At 37.3% G+C, this 20114-nt stretch overlaps 2 protein-coding genes across 16 annotated transcripts in view; one reads left to right on the top strand and one right to left on the bottom strand.

The window, feature by feature from the left end:
- Positions 1–20114, bottom strand: part of LOC128929027 (uncharacterized) — a 106601-nt gene that overhangs the window by 41338 nt on the left and 45149 nt on the right. For 3 of the 15 annotated variants that reach the window (XR_013523180.1, XR_013523187.1, XM_078340006.1), the window contains 2 exons: positions 9669–9846; positions 1856–5582 (listed from right to left, as the gene is read on the bottom strand). Coding sequence is in view for 6 of the 15 variants with exons in the window: in XM_078340006.1 (XP_078196132.1) it covers positions 5541–5582; positions 9669–9846 (220 nt within the window). In the remaining 9 variants the exon portion in view is untranslated. Of the gene's footprint in view, positions 1–1855; positions 5583–7986; positions 9847–20114 lie in introns of those variants that run through there. The other 12 variants (XR_013523181.1, XR_013523184.1, XR_013523183.1 and 9 more) reach the window with 7 other exon arrangements.
- CCDC81 (coiled-coil domain containing 81) overlaps positions 9696–20114 on the top strand; it is a 47967-nt gene continuing 37548 nt past the window's right edge. The window contains exons 1-2 of the mRNA XM_002754720.6: positions 9696–10164; positions 18740–18801. Of these exons, the coding sequence (XP_002754766.1) occupies positions 10086–10164; positions 18740–18801 (141 nt within the window). The 5' untranslated portion in view covers positions 9696–10085. The remainder of the gene's footprint in view (positions 10165–18739; positions 18802–20114) is intronic.

The raw sequence follows: 20114 nt of genomic DNA, 5'->3' as shown, positions 1-20114 counted from the left end.
CATTCTCCTTATAGTTGTCCCACAGCTAACTGATATTCTGTTCTTTTTTTTTTTTTCAGTAATTTTTCTCTCTGTAGTTGATTATGGATTTTTTTTTTACTATTTCTTCAAGTTCACCAATCTTTCTTCTGACACTAAGCCATCCAGTGTATTGTTTTCATCTCATGCATTGTAGTTTTAATCTCTAGAAGTTCTTTGTTTTTAATATCTCCAATGTTGCTACTTAACATTTTTAATCTTTTATTTTTGCTTTTTGAACATATTAACTACTAATATGATAATTGTTTTAATGTTCTTGTCTACTAATTCTATTATTTGTGTCATTTCTGAGTCACTTTTAAATTGAATGATTTTTTTTTTCCTCATTATGGATCATACTTTCCTGCTTCCTTGCATGTCTGGTAATTTTTTGTTGGATGTCAGACATTATGAACTTTACCTTGTTGGGTTCTTGATACTTTTGTATTCCTGTAAATATTATTAAACTTGCTTTTGGGATGCAGTTAAGTTACTTTAAAACAGGTTGGCTAAAAGGGAGTTTTAGGTCTTCCTTCTAGCTTTATTGGGAAGAACTGAAGCAGTATTTAGTCTAAGGTTAATTTTCCCCACTAATGAGCCAAGATCATTCTTTGTACTCCTACCCAACATCCCATGAATTATGAGGTTTTCTACTCTGGCTGTTGGGAAAAGGTATTTTTCCTGGATGTCTGTGATCTGTGGACACTGTTGGCTCTGATTCTTTTCGATGGTTCTTTTCTCTGGCCATGGGTAGCTTCCTCACCTGCTTGTACAAATCAGTACTCAACTGTATACCTTAGGGGACCCTCTGGAACTTTCTCTGTGGTTTTGTAGTTTTCTCCCATCCCTGCATTGCAGTCTGAAAATTTTCTCTAGGCAGTAAGCTGAGGCAATTGTAGGATTCACCTCATGTGTTTCCCATCTCTCAGTGATTCCTTTGTTGCCTGATGGCTTATTCTGATTTTCTAGTTATATATTTTATTCCTACATGTTAAAACATTGAATGATATAGTTATTATTGCTTTCAATAGTTAATTTTTTCATCTATTAATTTACCCTCCCTAGAGTTGTTCATTCTTTTTTCCACTTTCATATTCTATCTGGTATCATTTTCCTTAGAGCCAAAGAACATCTTCTGCTTTTTTCTTAGATTTTATTTGCCTGTTATTTTTTGAGAAGGAGTTTCATTCTTGTTGCCTGGGCTGGAGTGCAATGGCATGATCTTGGCTCACCTCAACCTCCACCTCCCAGGTTCAGGTGATTCTCCTGCCTCAGCCTCCTGAGTAGCAGGGATTACAGGCATGTGCCACCATGCTTGGCTAATTTTGTATTTTTTGTAGAGATAGGGTTTCTCCATGTTGGTCAGGCTGGTGTCTCGAGCTCCTGACCTCAGGTGATCCACCTGCCTTGGCCTCCCAAAGTGCTGGGATTACAGGTGTGAGCCACTGTGCCTGGCCTACCTGAGAAATTTTTGAAACTTTTTTCTTGACTTTGAAAAATATTTTTTCTGAGTATAGAATACAAGTTTGGCAGTTTTTTCTTTCAGCACGTGAAAGTTATCATTACATATAGTCTTGTACTTGGAAGCCTTAATTATGATGTCAGTGGATTTCTTGTGATTGTCTTTATTCTCTAGTTGCTTTTAAGATTGTCTTTTTAATATTTGGTTTAATAAGTTTGACTTTTATGTACCTACATGTCATTTCCATTGTATTTATCCTATTTGGAGCTTGCTAAGCATCTTGAAGATTTTATTAATACCTTTCATTAATTCAGAAAGTTATCAGCCATTTTTCTCAAATGATTACTTCTTTCTTATTTTGTCTTTCTTCTCTTCCTAGAACTTCATATATTTTACATTTCTTACTGTGTGAGGTTCTTTTTACCTTTTTCCTTTTTGAGGTTCAATTTGGATAATTTCATTAAGTTCATTCATCTGGATATATGTTGTTTTCTGTCTACTGTCAAAATCCTCAAGTAAGTTCTTTACTTTTTAGTCAACTTACTAACTAAATTTTATTTAAGTTTGCTCTCCTAGAATTCTAGGCTGCTTCTTTTAAAGAAAAATCCTCATCAAGATATATACAATAAACTGTACCCATTTAGAGTGCATATTTGGATGAATTTTGATAGCTGTAGACTCCTGTGAAATCACTGCCACACTCAAGATACAGAATATACCTGTTACCCCTCAAATATTTCCCAGTATCCCTTTGCAGTTCACTTCTACTTCTGATCCTGGCCCCCAGCTCACTGATTTGCTGGACTCACTATAAATTAGTTTGCATTTTCTAGAATTTATATAAATGAAACCACACAGTATGTATTTTTGGTGTCTTGTTTCTATCAGCATGATGATTTTGAGATTCATCAATGCTATTACCTATGTCAGTAGTTCATTCCTTTTTATTATTAAGTAGTGTTACTTTGTACTGAGGTACTACTACCTGTTTATCCATTTTCCATTTGATGAACACATGGGCTGTTTTACATTTTTGGTTATTGTGAATAAGGCCACTATGAAGATTTGCGTTTAACACTTTGTGTGAACCCTTTTTTTTTTTGATCTACAGGTTGAATGCATAGAACTGGAATGGCTGGTCATATGATAAGTGTATGTTTAACTTTATAAGAAACTGCCAGTTTTTTGAACTACATTTAACTACCTTTAGAGTAGCTTTAGAGTTACATTCACGCCTTTAGAGTGTAAACTCCAATTGTTCCACATCTTCGCTAACATTTGGTATTATTAGTCTTTTAAATTGTGGCCATCCTAATGAAGTGGTGTCTCACTGTAGTTTTAATACGTGTTTTCCTAATGACTAACCATGTTGAAAACCTTTCCATCTGCTTACTGGCCATTTGTATATCTGCTTTCGTAAAATGTATGTTCAAATATTTTGTCCATTAAAGAAACTGAATTATCTTATTATTGAGCTTTGGGAGATTTTAAAAATATATTTTGTATACCAGTTGTCAGCTATTTGTAGTGTGAATATTTTCTACTATTCTGTGACTTTCCTTTTCATTTCTTAACGGTGCCATTAAAGGGCAAAAATTTTGAATTTTGATAAAGTCTAACTTACCAAATTTTTAACTTTTATGATTCATACTTTGTGTCTTAAATATTTGCTTAACCTCAAGATCACAATATTTTTATTTCATGTTTTATTCTAGAAGTTTTATATCTTTTACTTTTAGATTTAGGTCTATGATCTACTTTAATTTTTGTATATTGTATGAAGTGAACTGGCTGACCAACTTATCATATATTGCCTAAAATAACTTATTTTATAATTTTTACAAATATATTTATCAGTATTCTCCATTTTAAAAAATAGTCAAGAGGCATTCTTTTGTTTATAGACTATACATTCAGTTTTGCCTATGTAAAGTTGTATAAACTTATGGTGAAATGGGGCAAATACCTGCAGGCTTAGAATTTTTGGAAGCGAAAAATTTTTACTTTTACCATTATTTCTTTAAGTTTATTGAGATATACTATTAACATTTATAGTCATTATTCCTACTTTAACAACAAACAAGGCTCAGAAATATTAATATTTTATTCGGTTATAAACACAAACCTATTTATGTTAATACTAGACTTGAGATCAAATCTCCAAATGCCAAATTCCTCACTTTTGCTTATGTGAAATGGAAAAAAGGTACAAAATGTTTATAAGAGGGGTAGGTCAGATGAGTACAGCTCAAATATTAACTTTCTCTTCTATTCATAAATAGATAATGTTATATACATGGGTATCATTATCATATTTATTATTCATTGACAACATCTATTAAACATGAAAAAGCCTACTGTATGACTTTTATTCTGCAAAGAGTCCAGGTAGAATAGTGACAGTGTGTTAACTCCTACTTGAAATGGTCTATTTTCAAATAGTCTGACTTGATGAGTTTTCCATATTTTTTCTTTGGGAGATCATTTTCCACAGCTTAATGTCAAGATAATTTCATTTATCACCTTAGCTAATTTACTTTTCTTCATTTGTGTTGTAAGAAACTGAATGCATCTTTGCAGTTTCATCTGTCAAAAGCTTCTAAATAGCTGTCTTTCAAGCACATTAATTATTTTGTAGCCAGCCTTCCTGTGGTTATCCTTTTGGTCATTTGGTAGCTTTCCCTCATCTCTCTGAGAAATTTCTCTGATTATCAGTTGTTATCTGATAAACGGATTACTTACATAATGAAATTCAAACTTCTTTTCAATATAATACTGAAGAATGTAGTAGTGATTAGGTCATCCTCTTATTCAAGGCCTTAAGGAACTATCTATACCTTTCACATAAAGTTCAAGCTTCTTTGTTTAGCATTCAGGCCAATCACACCAGTTAAAAGTTGATATGGTTTGAATATTTGTCCCCACCAAATCTAATGTTGAATTGTAATCTCCATGTTGCAGGTGGAGCCTGGCAGGGAATGTTTGTATCATGGGGGCAGATCCCTCATAGATTGCTGCTATCCTCATGATAGTGAATGAGTTTTTGTGAGATCTGGTTGTTTAAGTGTGTGGTACCTTCCCCCACCCAATCTCTCTCTTGCTCCTGCTTTCGCCAGGTGATGAGCCTACTCTTGCTTGTCTTCCACTATGAGTAAAAGCTCACTGAGGCTTTCCCAGAGGTTGGGCAGATGCCAGCACCATGCTTATATAGCCTGCAGAACCATGAGCCAATTAAACCTCTTTTTAAAATAAATTATCCAGTCTCAGGTATTTCTTTATAGCAATGCAAGAATGGCCTAATAGAGATGTAATATTCCTCCCTCATATGACACTCTGTCTTCATACCTCAAACATGACATTTAACATATGCTCTGGTTGGGTATTTGTCCCCTCCAAACCTCATGTTGAAATTTGATCCCCAAAGTTGGAGATGGGGTTTAATAGGAGGTGTTTTGGTCATGGGGGTGAAACCCATGAATAGAACTATGACCTCCCTAGGCAGGTAGTAGGTGCTCACACAATTAATTCCTCAGAGCTGGCCGTTAAAAAGAGCCTGGCACCTCTCCTACCTGTCTTTTGTTTCCTGGGTCACCAAGTGATCTCTGCATAGCTGGCTCCCCTTTGCCTTGGCCTTTTGCCGTGAGCGGAAGCAGCCTGAGGCCCTCACCAGATGCAGATACCCAATCTTGAACTTTCTAGCCACCCTGAATTGTGAACCAAATACATCTGTTTTCTTTATAAATTACTCAGTTTCTCAGGTAGTTCTTTATAACAACACAAAATAGACTAAAGGTAACAAATCTTTATAATACAGTTGCAGTTGTACAAAGACATAATTTATATGGATTCAAGTCTTAGTAAAACTTAAAGAGAATACTTTAAATTGAAATACTTCAGTTTTAACTACCAGTTTTGTATCATTCAGGTTCAATCAGAGAAGCAGAACTTGTAAAAGTGATATAAAATATAAAATTTTCTATGAGCACTGGGCCCTTACATAGTTCTAAGAGTTGGTTAAGTCATCTCTGTCTGGTGTTGGCCACTGTGTCTGGTGTAGGGCCTAAAGCTGGCAATGCCAATAGGAAGAAAAGATGGTCATGACCTGGGGAAGAATAAGGAAAGATTAGAACTGGTGAGAACAATCTGGAGCCCACAAGTGAAATCACCTTCACAAAAATTATGACAGTGAGAAAAATCTGACACGGGAAAATTATGGCAGTAAAAGAAATCTGTCCTAACGAACTCCATCTTGCTTCTAACCTCCAAGCTGCCCTTGTTCGTCCCAGGCATAGGCTGAACTAACTTCGGAAGGAATTTATAGCTTAACTTTGAAACCAAGATGATAACAGCCCCTCCCTGAAACAAATTCCCTCCTTGCCTGGAGACCAGATGGCCTTTGTAAAACCAACAAATTAGCCACAAGCTCGGAAACCATGGCCTAGGAATCATGCAGCCAGAGGCCACAAGACTGCTAACCCCCCAATTGCTCCTATAGATAATATTACTATTGTAAAAAAGATTGGTGTTTGAGCCGATTTTTCTGACCCTGCATTCTGATGGATTAGTGACACATTCCAGACCAAAAAATTGGCTCATCTGGTCTTATGGCCTCCACCAGAAACTGACTCATCACAAGAGGACAGTTTCAACTTCCTATGACTTCATCCCCGACCCAACCAATCAGCATTCCCCACCCCTAGCTCCTTTCCCACCAAACTAAAAAACCCTAGCCTCTGAATTTTCAAGGAGGCTGATTTGAGTAATAATAAAACTCTAGTCTTCCATCTAGCCAGCCCAACCTGTATTAAACTCTTTCTTTATTACAATTCCCCCATCTTGACAAATTGGCTTCATTTGGACAGTGGGCAAGAAGAACCTGTTGGGCAGTTACATACAGGCAAACTAGATCCTGTGAGGACAAACTGCAACCTACATCTTTCCTTGCATCGAACCTCAGTGATGTGAGTGTCTTACAGGATGAGATGATGCGTTTGGCAACGCTGCTGTGCATGTACCTGGTCTAAGATTCAGAGAAGCAAATGAGGAGATCTGGCAGGAAATGCAGAGCTACAGAGCTGCAGGCCAGGCTGCTGGCCCATGCCAACACGGTGAGCTGGCAGATTAATGCCTGGCCCTACGATGACCTTCAGGGCTTCAGATCAAATGGCTGCTGCTTTACTTCCACCTTCCAAATCTCATACACATTCTCTTTTGATTAACCCTAACCTAGAATCATATACAAAAGGGGGTTCTGGAAAATGTAGTTCTATCTTAGCTAAGTTGACACTCTATGAAGCTACTGCAAGTCTGTTTCTGGGTAAATCCTTGAGTGAGCAAGGGACTGAAGATATACATGTGCTATATTTTCAATCTGTCTCAGTTCATGAGTGCATTTCAAAGTGTAAGCATGGCACAGTGTTGAGTACATACAATTCTACTATTTGGTTGAATTTTTAAAATAAGACTGCTTTCCTAAACTCTAGCCAACTGTTTCATTACATCTCTCCTGAAAAAAGTTACCTGCTCCACTGTCAGGGAAGAAACTGTTTGCACTGGGTCTATAAACTGAGAAATGGCATATGTGGATATCTGACATGGTCCCTTCCCAAGAAGGGATTTCTAGAGTAGTTTTCCTACATCCGATTTTCTTTTTTTTTTTTTTTTTTAGACAGAGTCTCACTCTGTCACCAGGCTGAAGTGTAATGCCACAATCTTGGTTCATCTAACCTCCACCTCCCAGGTCCAAGTGACTTTCCTGCCTCGGCCTCCTGAGTAGCTGGGATTACAGGCACCTGCCACCACACTTGGCTAATTTTTGCATTTTTAGTAGAGACGGGGTTTCACCACGTTGGCCAGGATGGTCTCAAACTCCTGACCTTGTGATCCACCCACCTGAGCCTCCCAAAGTGTTGGGATTACAGGTGTGAGCTGTACTGGTCTCTAATTTTCAATTTACACTTTGACTTTGAAACCCAATCCTGATTTCAGAACCTCCTGCAGTAAATATTTGTTAAAATGATGAAAAATGAATTGTGAACTTCTCATCTGTAGGGATTTTCTGGTAAGTGTCTGTATTCCTTTTAGCAACTAGCAAAGTGCTTGGCACAAATTAGATACTCAATAGATGTGGGTTAAATAATTTATTGCAAATTTCTATTCTGGTGTTGTGTAATGAGTATTTTTTTAACAGTTATTTTTTTTGCTTTTTAATTTTGTTATTTTGTGTGTGTGTTTTCTTTTTCAATAGTCTTCCAAGTTGCCTTTAATATAAGCCGCATAATATCATGTGTGCTTTGAGGCTTGGGTAAAGAGGATTGCCCATTTGATGTGGGTTTTGCAAGGCAAGTTGTAGCTTGCAAAAAAGTAAATGTACATTGAAATATTTGGGAAAATTTTGGCCCTGGGTTTGTTTCCTTCAGTGTTTACATAAATGACTACATTCTCTTCCTCTTTGGTGAATTACCTTAAATGTTATAAAGTAATTTATGCTCTTGGTAAACAGTAAATAAAGGGCAAAAGTGAATGTAAATTTATTGGAATGCCACCTCCTCCTCCATACACAATTTTGCAGGATCTCAAAATACCACTGTTAATTTTTGTGTGTGTATCTTTCCTCAAATATCCCATGTTTACAAAAATATATATGAATATGTAGGCATACTTATATACTTATATTTGAAGGAAATAGGATTACATTATATATACATACTATTCTGATACTGGTTTTCACTTACTGTAATTTGAAACTTTTTCAACATCAGCACATAAACTGTTGAAAATGTATTTCAATGTATGTATTCACAATTTAACCAATTCCCTATGATGGTCATTTTAGGCCAATTCTAAGAATTAGCATTACAAACAATGTTGCATATACATATATCTTTGTATGTATCATGCCAATATATACAAGGAATAAATCTGTAGCAGTGGAAGTGCATGGTTTGCCTGAGCTTTGTTAGAAACTGAAAAGTATGTATTTTCAATATATATATTTATAGCTCATTAGAAGTTTGTAGTGAACACAGGGTTACATGTATCTATACAGCCGCCTCTTTTGTCAAGAGACATTTGACAGAAGGAAAATAAGACCTTGGAAGAAAAGTCTTTGTCCTTATCCTTTTTAGAGCTTCCTTTTGCCATCTAAAATTCACTAATAATTAGCATCCACAACCATCTTCTGGAACTGAAGACAGCTTTTCTAGAGATTAAAAGTATCATCGCTATAATTCAAAATCTAATGTACTATAAAACACTATTTTTATAAATTCATTATCTTAATATGGAATAATGCCAAAATTGCCACTAAATATAGCTAAATTATCTATTAGAATTGATCAGATGCATTTCTCATGACCCATGAATCTACTCTTAGTTATATACACATCAGAAATGAGTATATACATCTGTCAAAAGTGTTCTGTGAGGATGTTTGCAGCAGCATTATTCCCAGTAGCCTCAAAGGGAAGCAGCTCAAATGCCCTTGAACACTGGAATGCATAAACTGCAATACTCACAGAAAGGAATAATATGCAACAGTGTAAATGAAGAAATGATGTGAATTTGAATAGAGCCAGACACAAAAGAATACATGCTATATGATTCCAAAGATTCAAAAGGCAAAAGGAACCTGCAGTATGTGTTGGCTAATGACTGGAGGGGAAATGAGATGCTGATCTGTGGAATGTGCTAGCATTCTATTTCTTGACCTGGATGGGGTTTGCATAGGGATGTTCAGCTTGTGATAATTATCAGCAGAGAAAAGAACTTGCACTAAATTCTTCAGGACGAGACTGGTGACAGGTAGAAACGAGAGGGAAATGACAGTAGTTAAAAAAAGTCAATTCCCTCCTCCACACTTCTCCTGCCCTCCATTTCCTAGGAAGAGAGTCCAGGGAAAAGCAAACCAAGAAACAAACTCCAGCTCAAACTCAAAACTCTCAAAAGATTTGGGGACTCAAATATCCATCTCTCTGGGCAAAAGGCATTCCTCGATTTGTCCGAGGTACAAAAACTACCACTCTATGTTTCTTCGCTGCCCGGGGTCACAGAAGTAAAAAACTATTTTTTTTTAGTTACCACCAACCTCGTTGCCTTTAGCGCCCGAATCACCTGGGCAACCTGGAAGCTGCCCATCTAAAGGGGTGAGGTCGAATCCCAGTCTTGACGCCTTAGCAACTGAGCGAACCTTTCTCGCGTCCCAGCGACGCGCCTCGCCCCGCTCCGCTCTTCTCTCTGCCGGGCCTATTCTTCCTGGTCCTACTCCCCTTCTCGACGCTGCAGCTCGCCCCTCACCGGGTCTCTCGCTGGTCCACAGGGCTCGGGTCTGTACATTCAGTGCGGGACAGCAGTTCCGGCGGCTCCTGCTGAGAGGGCCGCCCAAGAGCCAGAGCAGTGGAGAGGGACAGGGAGAAAGAATGTTTTTTATTTAAGAAAGAAGAGAAACAGTCAACAAATTCAAGATTTTCGCCATTCTTATTTTTTAACGACATCCAAAGCTCCTTGGAGAAGGGGCTGGAGGGTGGGAAAATCATTTTGTACACACTCCATAAAAGAAAGAAGAGACCCATCGAGGATTCAGTACGGAGTCAACTGGAAATTGGAGATGTTGGACACGATAGCTCCTGCCCTGCAGGACCTGGGCAGGCAGGTGCTGCCCATGCTGCCCTCACTGAGCCAGGAGGGTAAGCGTTAAGTGTGTTGGGGATCAGGGAGGGGGGTGGCCCAGGGGACTGAACCTTCATCTGCTTGTTGGGGAGGCAGGGAGATCCACTTTTCTATTCCCTGGCTCAGCCCCGCCTGCAGTGGCTAAGTTTCCTTGACAACTAGCTGGTAATCACAACAGGCCCATGTTGGTCACCCAGAGACAATTTTCTAGTTTTGATTAAACTAGGTGATGCATAGACAGCGCTTAGTTCAGGGACTAGCACAAAGTAAGTGCTCAATAAAGGTTAGGTAAAAACAACCACTCCCACCACACCCACTGGGATGGATCACAACCCTTTTGCCTACCTAGATAAAAGAAGTGCAGAGACCCTAAATGGCTCTTTTTGAGAGTTCATGCAAAGACAGTTGCTTTCATTGCCTTTGACATCGTGCAGTTGCATTAAGAAAATGAGATGATCATAAAAAGATACAGGGTAAGTACTTTGGAAGGGGACTTGGCACCTTTTCAGAGAAAACTCATTAGGTTGGGTTAGTAGCAAGGTAAGATCTGTTTTTAGCATCGTTTGTAGAAGAGTCACCCCAAAGTGAAGCTCAGGTCTATCTGCAAACCATAGGAGCACTTTGGAAGAAAGGTGCTGCAAAAATGCAAGCTCTTATTATTATCAAGCCATTATAATTTTGAGATGTTGCTTAGGCTTTAACTAAGTGACCACAGGAAATAAACAGGAACGGATGCTTCTTCTTTGTCTTCCCCTGCATCACTCCTATCTTTTCCTCTCAAAATCATTCTGAAAGAAGCACTGAAGATAATGGTTTTATGAATTTAAAAAACATTTGCTATATTTGTAAATTTATATATAGTCATTCAAGATGCTTAGCAGTAAACATGTATCTATCATTATAGTCATACAGAGTATTTTCACTCCCCTCTGTTCTGCCTATTCACCCCATCCCTGATCCCAAAGCTGACAACCACTGATCTTTCGATGTCTCCATAGTTTTGCCAGTTCCATAGTTGGAATCATAAGGCTTTCCAGATTGGCTTCCATCACTTAGCAATACGCATTGTGGCTTGAGAGCTCATTTATTTCTAGTTCTGAATAATATTCCATTATCAAGATGTACCACACACCTTCTGTAGTTGCCTTGCAGTCCTTGGATATTCCATTTTTTTTTCTAGATGTACCATAGGTTTTGTTTTTTTTTTTAATCTATTTACTCACTGAAAAACGTCTTGGTTGCTTTCGGCAATTATGAACAAAGCTGCTTTAAATATCTGTGTGCAGGTTTTAAAAAACTGGATATAAGGTTCTAATTCACTTGGGTAAATACCCAGGGACATAATTGCTAGACTGTATGGTAAGAGGATGTTTAATTTTGTGAGAAACTGCCAGACTGTCTTCCAAAGGGGCTGTACCATGCATTCCCAAGAACAGTGAATGAGAATTCCTGTTGCTCCATGTTATTGTCAGTATTTTAAATTTTCATCATTCTAATAGATTTGTGCTTTGGTATCTCATTGTTTTAATATGCATTGATGATACATAATGTAGAGCACCTTTTCATATGTTTGTTATTTTTTTGATGAGATAACTATTAAGTGCTTTGGCTCATTTTAAAATTGAGTTTTTCTTTTTTTAGTGTTGAGTTTTAAGAGTTATTTGTATATTTTGCATGACAGTGTCTTATGCAAATATTTTTTTCCCCAGTCAGTGGCTTGTCTTCTGATTCAACTGACACTGTTTTTTACAGAGCAGAAGTTTTAAATTTTAATGAAGTCCATCTCATTATTTCTTGCTTGGATTATTACTTTGGTGTTACATCTAAAAAGTCACTGCTACACTCAAGATCATCTATGTTTTGTCCTATGTTATCTTCTAGGAGTTTCATAGTTTTGCACTTTATATTTAGGTCTATGATCCATTTTAAGTTAATTTTTGTGAAAGGTGTAAGGTCTGTGTCTAAGTTCATTTTTTTTTGTTTTTTGCATGTGGATGTCCAGTTATTCTAGCAACATTTGTTTAAAAGACTATCTGCTGCATTGTATTGCCTTTGCTTCTTTGTCTAAGATAAGTTGATTACATTTATATAGGTCTATTCCTGAGCTCTCTAATGTGTTCCATTAATCTATTTGTCTATTCTTTTGTCAACACCACACTGTGTTGATGACTCACCTTATTGTAAGTCTTGATGTTGGGTAGTGACAGTCCTCTAACTTGACCCATGTGTTATCTAGAAGCATATTATTCAGTCTCCATGTATTTTGGGATTTTCCACTTATCTTTCTGTTACTCATTTCTACTTTATCATGTTGTAATCTGAGAGCAGGCATTGTATTATTTCTATCCTTTTCTATTTATTAAGGTGTGTTTTATGGCCTAGAATATGGTCTGTCTTGGTGAATGTTACATGTGAGCTTGGGAAGAATGTGCATTCTGCAGTTGTTGGATAAATTAGTCCATAGGTATCAACTATATCCATTCACTTGATGGTGCTGTTGAGTTCAACCATGCCTTTACTGATTTTCTGCCTGCTGGATCTGTTCATTTCTGATGGATGAGTACTGAAGCCTTCAAGCATCATAAGGGATTCATTTATCTCTTCTTGCAGTTCTATTAGTTTTTGCCTCTTGTAATTTGACATACTGTTTTTAGGTGCATACACATTAAAAATTGTTATGTCTTCTTGAAGAACTGACCCCTCTATGATTATGTAATGCTCTTTATTTCTGAAACTCTCCTTGATTTGAAGTCTATTCTGCCTAAAATTTATAGAGCTACCTGTGCTTTTTTTGTTTCTTTTGGTTAGCATTACCCTAGTATATTTTCCTCCATCCATCTACCTTTAATCTATATGTTTTTAGATTTGGGGTTCTTTTTTTTTCCTCCTGGTATTTCCATTATGGGTACACACCTTCTGCAGTTGCCTTGCAGTTTTTGGATATTGTTTGTTTGCTTTTCCAGTCTTTGTTCACTTTCCTTTTCAAGTTTCCTTTTCACATCTTCAAGCTCAGAGATTTTTTACTAAGTCATGTTCAGTCTATTAGTAAGCCAATCAAAGGCATTCTTCATTTCTGTTACAGTGTTTTTAGTTGCTAGCATTAATTTTTGGTTCTTTCTTAGGATTTCAATCTCTTTGCTTATGTTGTCCATCTGTTCTTGCATGCTGTCTACTATATCCTTAGTATATTAGCCATAGTTGTTTTAAATTGCCAGTGTGATAGTTCCAACATCCCTGCCATGTCTGGCTCTGATGGCTGCTCTGCTTCCTCACATTGTATGTTTTGCCTTTTAGTATGTCTTGTAATTTTTTCTTTATAGCTAGATGTGATGTACTGGGTAAAAGTAACTTCTATAAATAGGCCTTTAGTAATGTATGGGTATGGTGTGGGGAGTCCTATGATCAGGTCTCAGTCTTTTAGGGAGCCTGTGCCTCTGGACTGTGAACGTTAGAAATGTTTCTCAGTTTTTTCATTTCTCCTTAGGTAGGACAGAATGGCTAACATGGGGTGAAGTTGGTCATTTCCCTTCGCCCAGGTCAGGCAGGCTCTGGTAATATCTCAGCAGGTTAGTGAACTAGTTTCTTCTGAGGGCAGGTCCTTAAGAACAGCAGAGTGCTCTGGCATATTTAAAAATGGTATTTTTCTCTTTCACCAACAGAAGCACAAGGAGATTTTTCTCTCATATTTACCTGGATATTTAACTGTGGGAACCTGGCTGAGCTCTGGAAAGTAAACCTTACACTATGTGGGGACCCTCCTCCATGACTTGGCCCCCCTCGAGGTTTTAACTCTCAGTGTTGTCTACACTGAGCCTCCAGATATTTGTCAATTAAGTTTGGGTTTTCTTACCCTAGCATTGGTTCTTGATGCTGTTTCTGCATGTGAGTCTGTTTTAGGAAACCATTCCTACTGGTATTTGCCCTTCTGTCTTTCCAGTTTTAGGGTAGCCGTTTACCCTGTATCCTCCTTTATCTTATGGGTCCAAGAAGAATTGTTGATTTTTCAGTCTGGTCAACTTCTTAGTTGTTAGGATGGAGTGGTGACTTCCTTACATACAGAACCAAGAACTGGAAGTCAAAAGAGAATTTTTAATACAGAATAAGGATGGGTGTGTGCCAAGAATGGCTAAAGAAGGGATAATTTGAGCTGAGTTGTGAAGAATGAGTTGAAATCAAGTAAATGAAATGGATCAGAGAGGTAGAGAGTGAAGGTGTGGTGAAAATGATTTTGGCAAAGAGAATGACGGGGCAAAAACTCTACAGTAAGAGTATGATGTAGCCAGGTACAGTGGCTCATGCCTGTAATCTCAGCACTTTGGGTGGCTGAGGCAGGTGGATCACAAGGTCAGGAAGATTGATACCATTCTGGCCAACATGGTGAAATCCCACCTCTACTAAAAATACAAAAATTAGCTGGGCATGGTCATGCATGCCTGTAATCCCAGTTTTTCAGAAGGCTGAGGCAGGAGAATCGCTTGAACCAAGTAGTCGGAGGTTGCAGTAAGTCAAGATCATGCCACTGCTCTCCAGCCTGGTAGACAGGATAAGACTCTGTCTAAAAAAAAAGTATGATGTGATGGAGCAACTGAAAGACAGTTATTTGGCTGCTCTGTAGATGTGGGGAGGGAGTATATTCTAAAGTAGGCTAGAAAGAAAGGAAGGGATCAAGTAATGCAGGGCCTTGTAAGTCATATGAAGGATGTTGACCTTTATGTTAAGCCTGATGGAAAGCTTAGTGTTTTGAGCTGGAGTTCAAGGAGAAGTTGAATGATATGATCAGTTTATATTTGGAAAAGATCACTCTGGTTGCCATGTGGGGAATGAATAGGAGTGTCAAGAGTACCTATAGCAATAGTCTTGATGAGAACAAATGGTAGCTTGGTCTAAAACTGCTAGTAGTAGAAATGGAGAAGAATGCAATGAATGAAGGACAACTTGGAGGTAAAAATATACAGATTATGGTGATGGACTGGATGACTGGGGTTAGGGATAAGAGAAGTCTCAAGGATGACTTCTGAGTTCCTGGCTCATATAACTGAAGAGATAGTGGTGCCATTCATTGAGAGTGAAATCCTGGATAAAAGACAAGATTTAAGGGAAGAAAGATTATGGTTTTGGGCAAGTTGAAGGGCATTTGTGAGATGTCTAAGTAGGCAGTTGGATAAATGAGTCCAGAATCTCAAAGAGGAGGTGGCAAGGAGTCTGGGTCTGTAAATAAACATTCTGGAATCTTTCTGAGTGTGGGTGTGACTGCTGAAGTAGAGAGTATAGAGTGAAAAGAGAAGCAACCTAGGACTGTACCTTGAAAGACCCTACCACTTAGTGGTTGGGTTGAGGAGGATAAGCCTGCAAAGGAGACTAAGAAGAAATGGCCAGTTAGGAGAAAACCAAAATGACAGTAGTAGTATAAAAGCCAAAAGGAGAGGTGCTTAAAGAGAGAGGGATTGATCAACAGTGTCAGACATGGCTGAGGGCTCAGAAGAGGTGAAATTAAACACGTTCATTGGATGTATTAACAAAGAGACCACTGGTGACTTCAGCAAGGGCTTTACTGGTAGAATGACAGAAGTTTAAGTTAAACTACTATTTATTAACTTTCACAAATGAGCTATTGCAAAGAGGATGAAGATAAACTTCAAACTCAGCAAAACACATAAATTAACTTTCATCAGTGTATATATTCATCATTGTATATTATTGCTGGTTCTGTATATCTTAGAAAAGTTTAATATTATGTAATTATAGTGCTTAGAAGGCCCTGTCATCATTTAACAGAGGTGAACTGGGTAAAACTTGAGTGCATGGAGGCAGGAAGGCTATGGGTCTTCACGCAGCACACTGCTCTTTTTCCATTGCATTATGCTCTGGAAATATGTTTCTTTGTTCAAATCATCCTTTACTATTCTGCAGTACTATTCTGTATATCAGTATTTTGATTTTGGAAGGTAAGTTTATAACATATAATAAGATACATTTTATTATCTTATAATATATTATATAAGATACAGTATTCCTGTTACTTGGCACTGTGTTCAAACATGGTTTTTGAGTGTATGAAATGTTAAGAATTTTAAGTCAAATGAGGACTGAACTGAATAGTATAGGTCTAGGGATTAGTTCTTTATAATAGTGATTCTTGGCATTTCAGTGTTTGACTGAAATAAATAACAACCCTGGCTTCTCTTAAAATATAGAAGCACTATATTCTTCAATTTACTTTTTAGACTTGATATTTTTCATTTTGAGATTTAATGATATCCTCTCTGACTCTTTGGGATGTCAGAAAAAGTCAATTTAGAAATTACAGTCTGTAAGATTTCCAAATCTATTCCAATTGAATTGCAGGGGCCTGAAGCTTCCTAAGGCAAATGGTATGCATAATTTCCTTTCTCTTCAATGCAAAACAGCAAATTTTAGTTTAGAATAGTTAGTTCTGCTCTTATATAATGTTGTCTATTAGGCTTTATGAAATAAAACAATACAGTGGGCTTGAACACATCATCCAAATTAAGAAAGACAAAATCCTCAAATTTTCAATTAAACTCAGCTGAGTCTTTTCACTGGGGTTTGGTTGCAAACTATACACTTTCTCATGCCTCTAATGAAATCATTTCCTCTTTGGTATAGCTGTTTTCCTAAAATATGAGCTTTTGGAGGTTGAAGATGTTTAGAGTCATAAATTTAACAATTTTGACTTAATAACTTTGAAAGTTCTACATGTAAACCTGGATACTGAGATTTTTGCATTCGTGAGTTAATGAAATTTTTGGTCATGATGAAAATTTTAATTCAGTATACAGTTAGCCCTGGTTCTTAGTTCTTAGCAGCCAGTAGTAGAATTTCTTGGGCTGTGGGGTGGGGGAGGAGTGGGGAACAATGTAGGATGGGCAGAGTAGGGAAATGCCTGATTATAGAAAGTGATTAGTGAGGGGGAGAATCTTGGCCCTCATGCTCATCTTAGCATGCAGCCCTAATTTTATTAATGGGCGAGTGAGTTTCCATCACCAAACTTGTTCCCAGATATTCATAAGAGTCATTGCTACTTCTCATCCACCAAACCTGCCTCTTACCTGGCCTATTTATAAAAATATTTATAACTCTGATATATCATAATTAAATATGATATATAAAGCAGTCTCCCTGCTTTAGTTAGTGGTTTAAATTGTTAGAAAACAGATAAACTAATAAAGCAAGCAGCTTCCAAAGGGGAAAAAGGATTGGCCTTTTGTCATCAACTGCATCTGTGTCTCCAAATGACAGGCTGGTTAATGTCACCATTCTTGATTTTTTATTGTGAGAATTAAAACTTAACACTCTTGATTTGCAAAGAGTTCCTAACTGGAAAGTATCTTTGATATACACATGGCTAAGTATGGAATGGCAATGTTAACACAGATATAATTTTCTAGACTTCAAAATATTAGCCATACCTAGAGTATATGTTCATATCACACATTAACACTTCAGTTATTGGCAAATACCTATTTTTCTACCACAGTTTTTTGGAACACAGCTCAGAACAAGAAGATAAACATAGAAGGCTTCCTCCAATCACTAAAAATTCATAGTGCAAAGTACATGCATTAATTCCAAGTAAAGCTCCTTGTACTACTCAAAGTGTGTTTTTAAAAATTATTATTTTAGGCCAGGCACAGTGGCTCACTTCAGCCTCCTAAAGTAGATCCCAGCACTTTAGGAGGCTGAGGTGGCTGGATCACCTGAAGTCAGGAGTTCCAGACCAGCCTGGCCAACATGGCGAAACTCCATCTGTACTAAAAGTATAATTAGCCAGGCATGGTGGTGGGTGCCTGTAATCCTAGCTACTAGAGAGGCTGAGACAAGAGACTTGCTTGAGCCTGGGAGGCGGTCAGCTGAGACTACGCCACTGCACTCCACCCTTGGTGACAGAGTGAGACTCTGTCTCAAAAAATACATATCTATTTTAGATATACTATTAGTATATTTGTTATTTCCAGAACACAGCAGATAAGAAGCAATGAATTACGTCTGGTCCAGGAGCCCACAGAGTATTAGTAGCACAAGTGACAGCTGGTAACTTAGCAGTGAAAAATGAGAATAAAAAGCAGACTTGAGAATTTAGCAAAAATAGAAGTGTAGGAAAAATTAATGTACACACAACAGTCTTTCATGCCTTAGTGACCTTTAACGTTATTCTTGTGTTATGGAATGGTATGAGATTGAACGTTTTTATTAGTCAAATGGCATAGAGTAGACACCTGATAAATGGTTGCTGAATGGGTAATTAAGAAAAGGCTGGGTTATACTTGATTAACTCTAATTATAGAATAAAGAGTGTGACAAAGTTCTCTTTGCTGTAGAAAGATTTTCTTTAAAAATTTATTATTATTATTATTTTAAATCACATCTTCCAAACTTAAGGGCGTAAGCTTTAGTTACCAAGAAAACTAACTTTTGGGAACGGCCTTGTTCTTTGTTAATTCTAAATTAATCAGAAATTAATGTCATTTGCTTCCACATTTCATATTTGCATTTTTATTTATTAGCACTAAAATACTATCACATGGATGCTCATACAAATTAAATTATTTCTGGTTACTTCTTGAATTTCAGAAGTCTCTATTATCTGGGAGAATGTTTCAGAATTTGTGCAACGGCAGTTAACTCTGCACAAGGTAAGATTTATTAATTTGTTAATTTAATTTAGTTAACTTATCAATAAATTAAATTTCTTTATTAATTTTAATGTGAGCTTCTAAAGGATCTTTCTTCCACAGTCTTGTATAATTTTGTTGGGAGCAGGGCAGGGCAGTAGACTTCAGAGCTATGCCATTTAACTTTCAGTCCTGTGATTTTTTGATGCTCATGCTTTGGACTTATGGGTAGTGCATTTAACAAACATGAATTTTACTTTTAGGTGATGAATTTGTAAGTTCTGCTTTTCTGGGGTTACAGAGTGTAGTGCTGATCAGCCCGGGTATGTGTGAAGAAACTAGATGAGTTCTGTTTGTCTGTGATCTGATAGTTCCTGGCATAGCTGTAGAAAGATATAACACTTCTTGTCTTGCCTTCTTGCGGGAATAGATTTTAACTGAAATATAAGAAGACTTGCCAAAATGAGAAACTTTGCCCAGGGCTGGACTGTTCCCTCCTGTTAAGTCTTGGGTTTAGATACCGTAGAACTGGATGGAGATTTGGGGATGAGCTGGAGGGACCTTGGAAAGTTATGGAACTTTTATACTCCATTCAGAGGTGCTACTGTGAGAGCTCTTGGAGAGAATTCATAATTCAAATTTATTTTGTTTGGATTGAGAATTTGAATTTGTTATCAACACTTAAACTTGGGACAATTTATATAATGTTTTGGAAGTTTTCTCCTCATTTTCACTGAAAAATCATCAGATCGAACAATACTCGTCTTCCATGGCTACATGGTGACACGTTTGGAGTTCAAGATGCTCTCTTCCCTTTAGATGGGGTGTGCACTCTGTAGCCATCACATTCCCTGGCTGGCTACCTTCACTCTCTTGCTTTCTTTTTTGGCTCCTGTAGGCATTTGAGTTTGTAATCCTTGATGTATGGTATCTCCAGGGAGACAGAAACCCAGTTTGAGAGCCAAAAACATTTGCTTCTACCCATCAGCCAGGATCACTATATTGCAGCATATGATTTGGATGCTGGGTTATCTGATTTTAAGTGGCAGACATAAAATCTAAAACTGGGAATAAGGAAGCAAAGATTCTCATGCCCTCTTAAATTCCTCTAATGGCAGATGATTAAAATGTAAAATGTCACACAATTTCGGACAGGAGTAATCTTGGTTAAAGATTAAAAGATGCTATGGCATTCATACAGATATTTTTTAACAGTTTGATGATATGGAGATGAGCGATCTGATGTCTGTAAATCATCATGGAACAATGTATTTCATTTTATTCTAAGCTTATTTGAAAACTTAGAATTATAAAATGCTATAGCTATATAGAGT

The sequence above is a fragment of the Callithrix jacchus genome, chromosome 10, assembly GCF_049354715.1.
Source record: "Callithrix jacchus isolate 240 chromosome 10, calJac240_pri, whole genome shotgun sequence".
NCBI classification, from domain to species: Eukaryota; Metazoa; Chordata; class Mammalia; order Primates; family Cebidae; genus Callithrix; species Callithrix jacchus.
The sequence above is the reverse complement of the archived record's forward strand: the minus strand, read 5'-3'. Positions and strand labels throughout refer to the sequence as shown.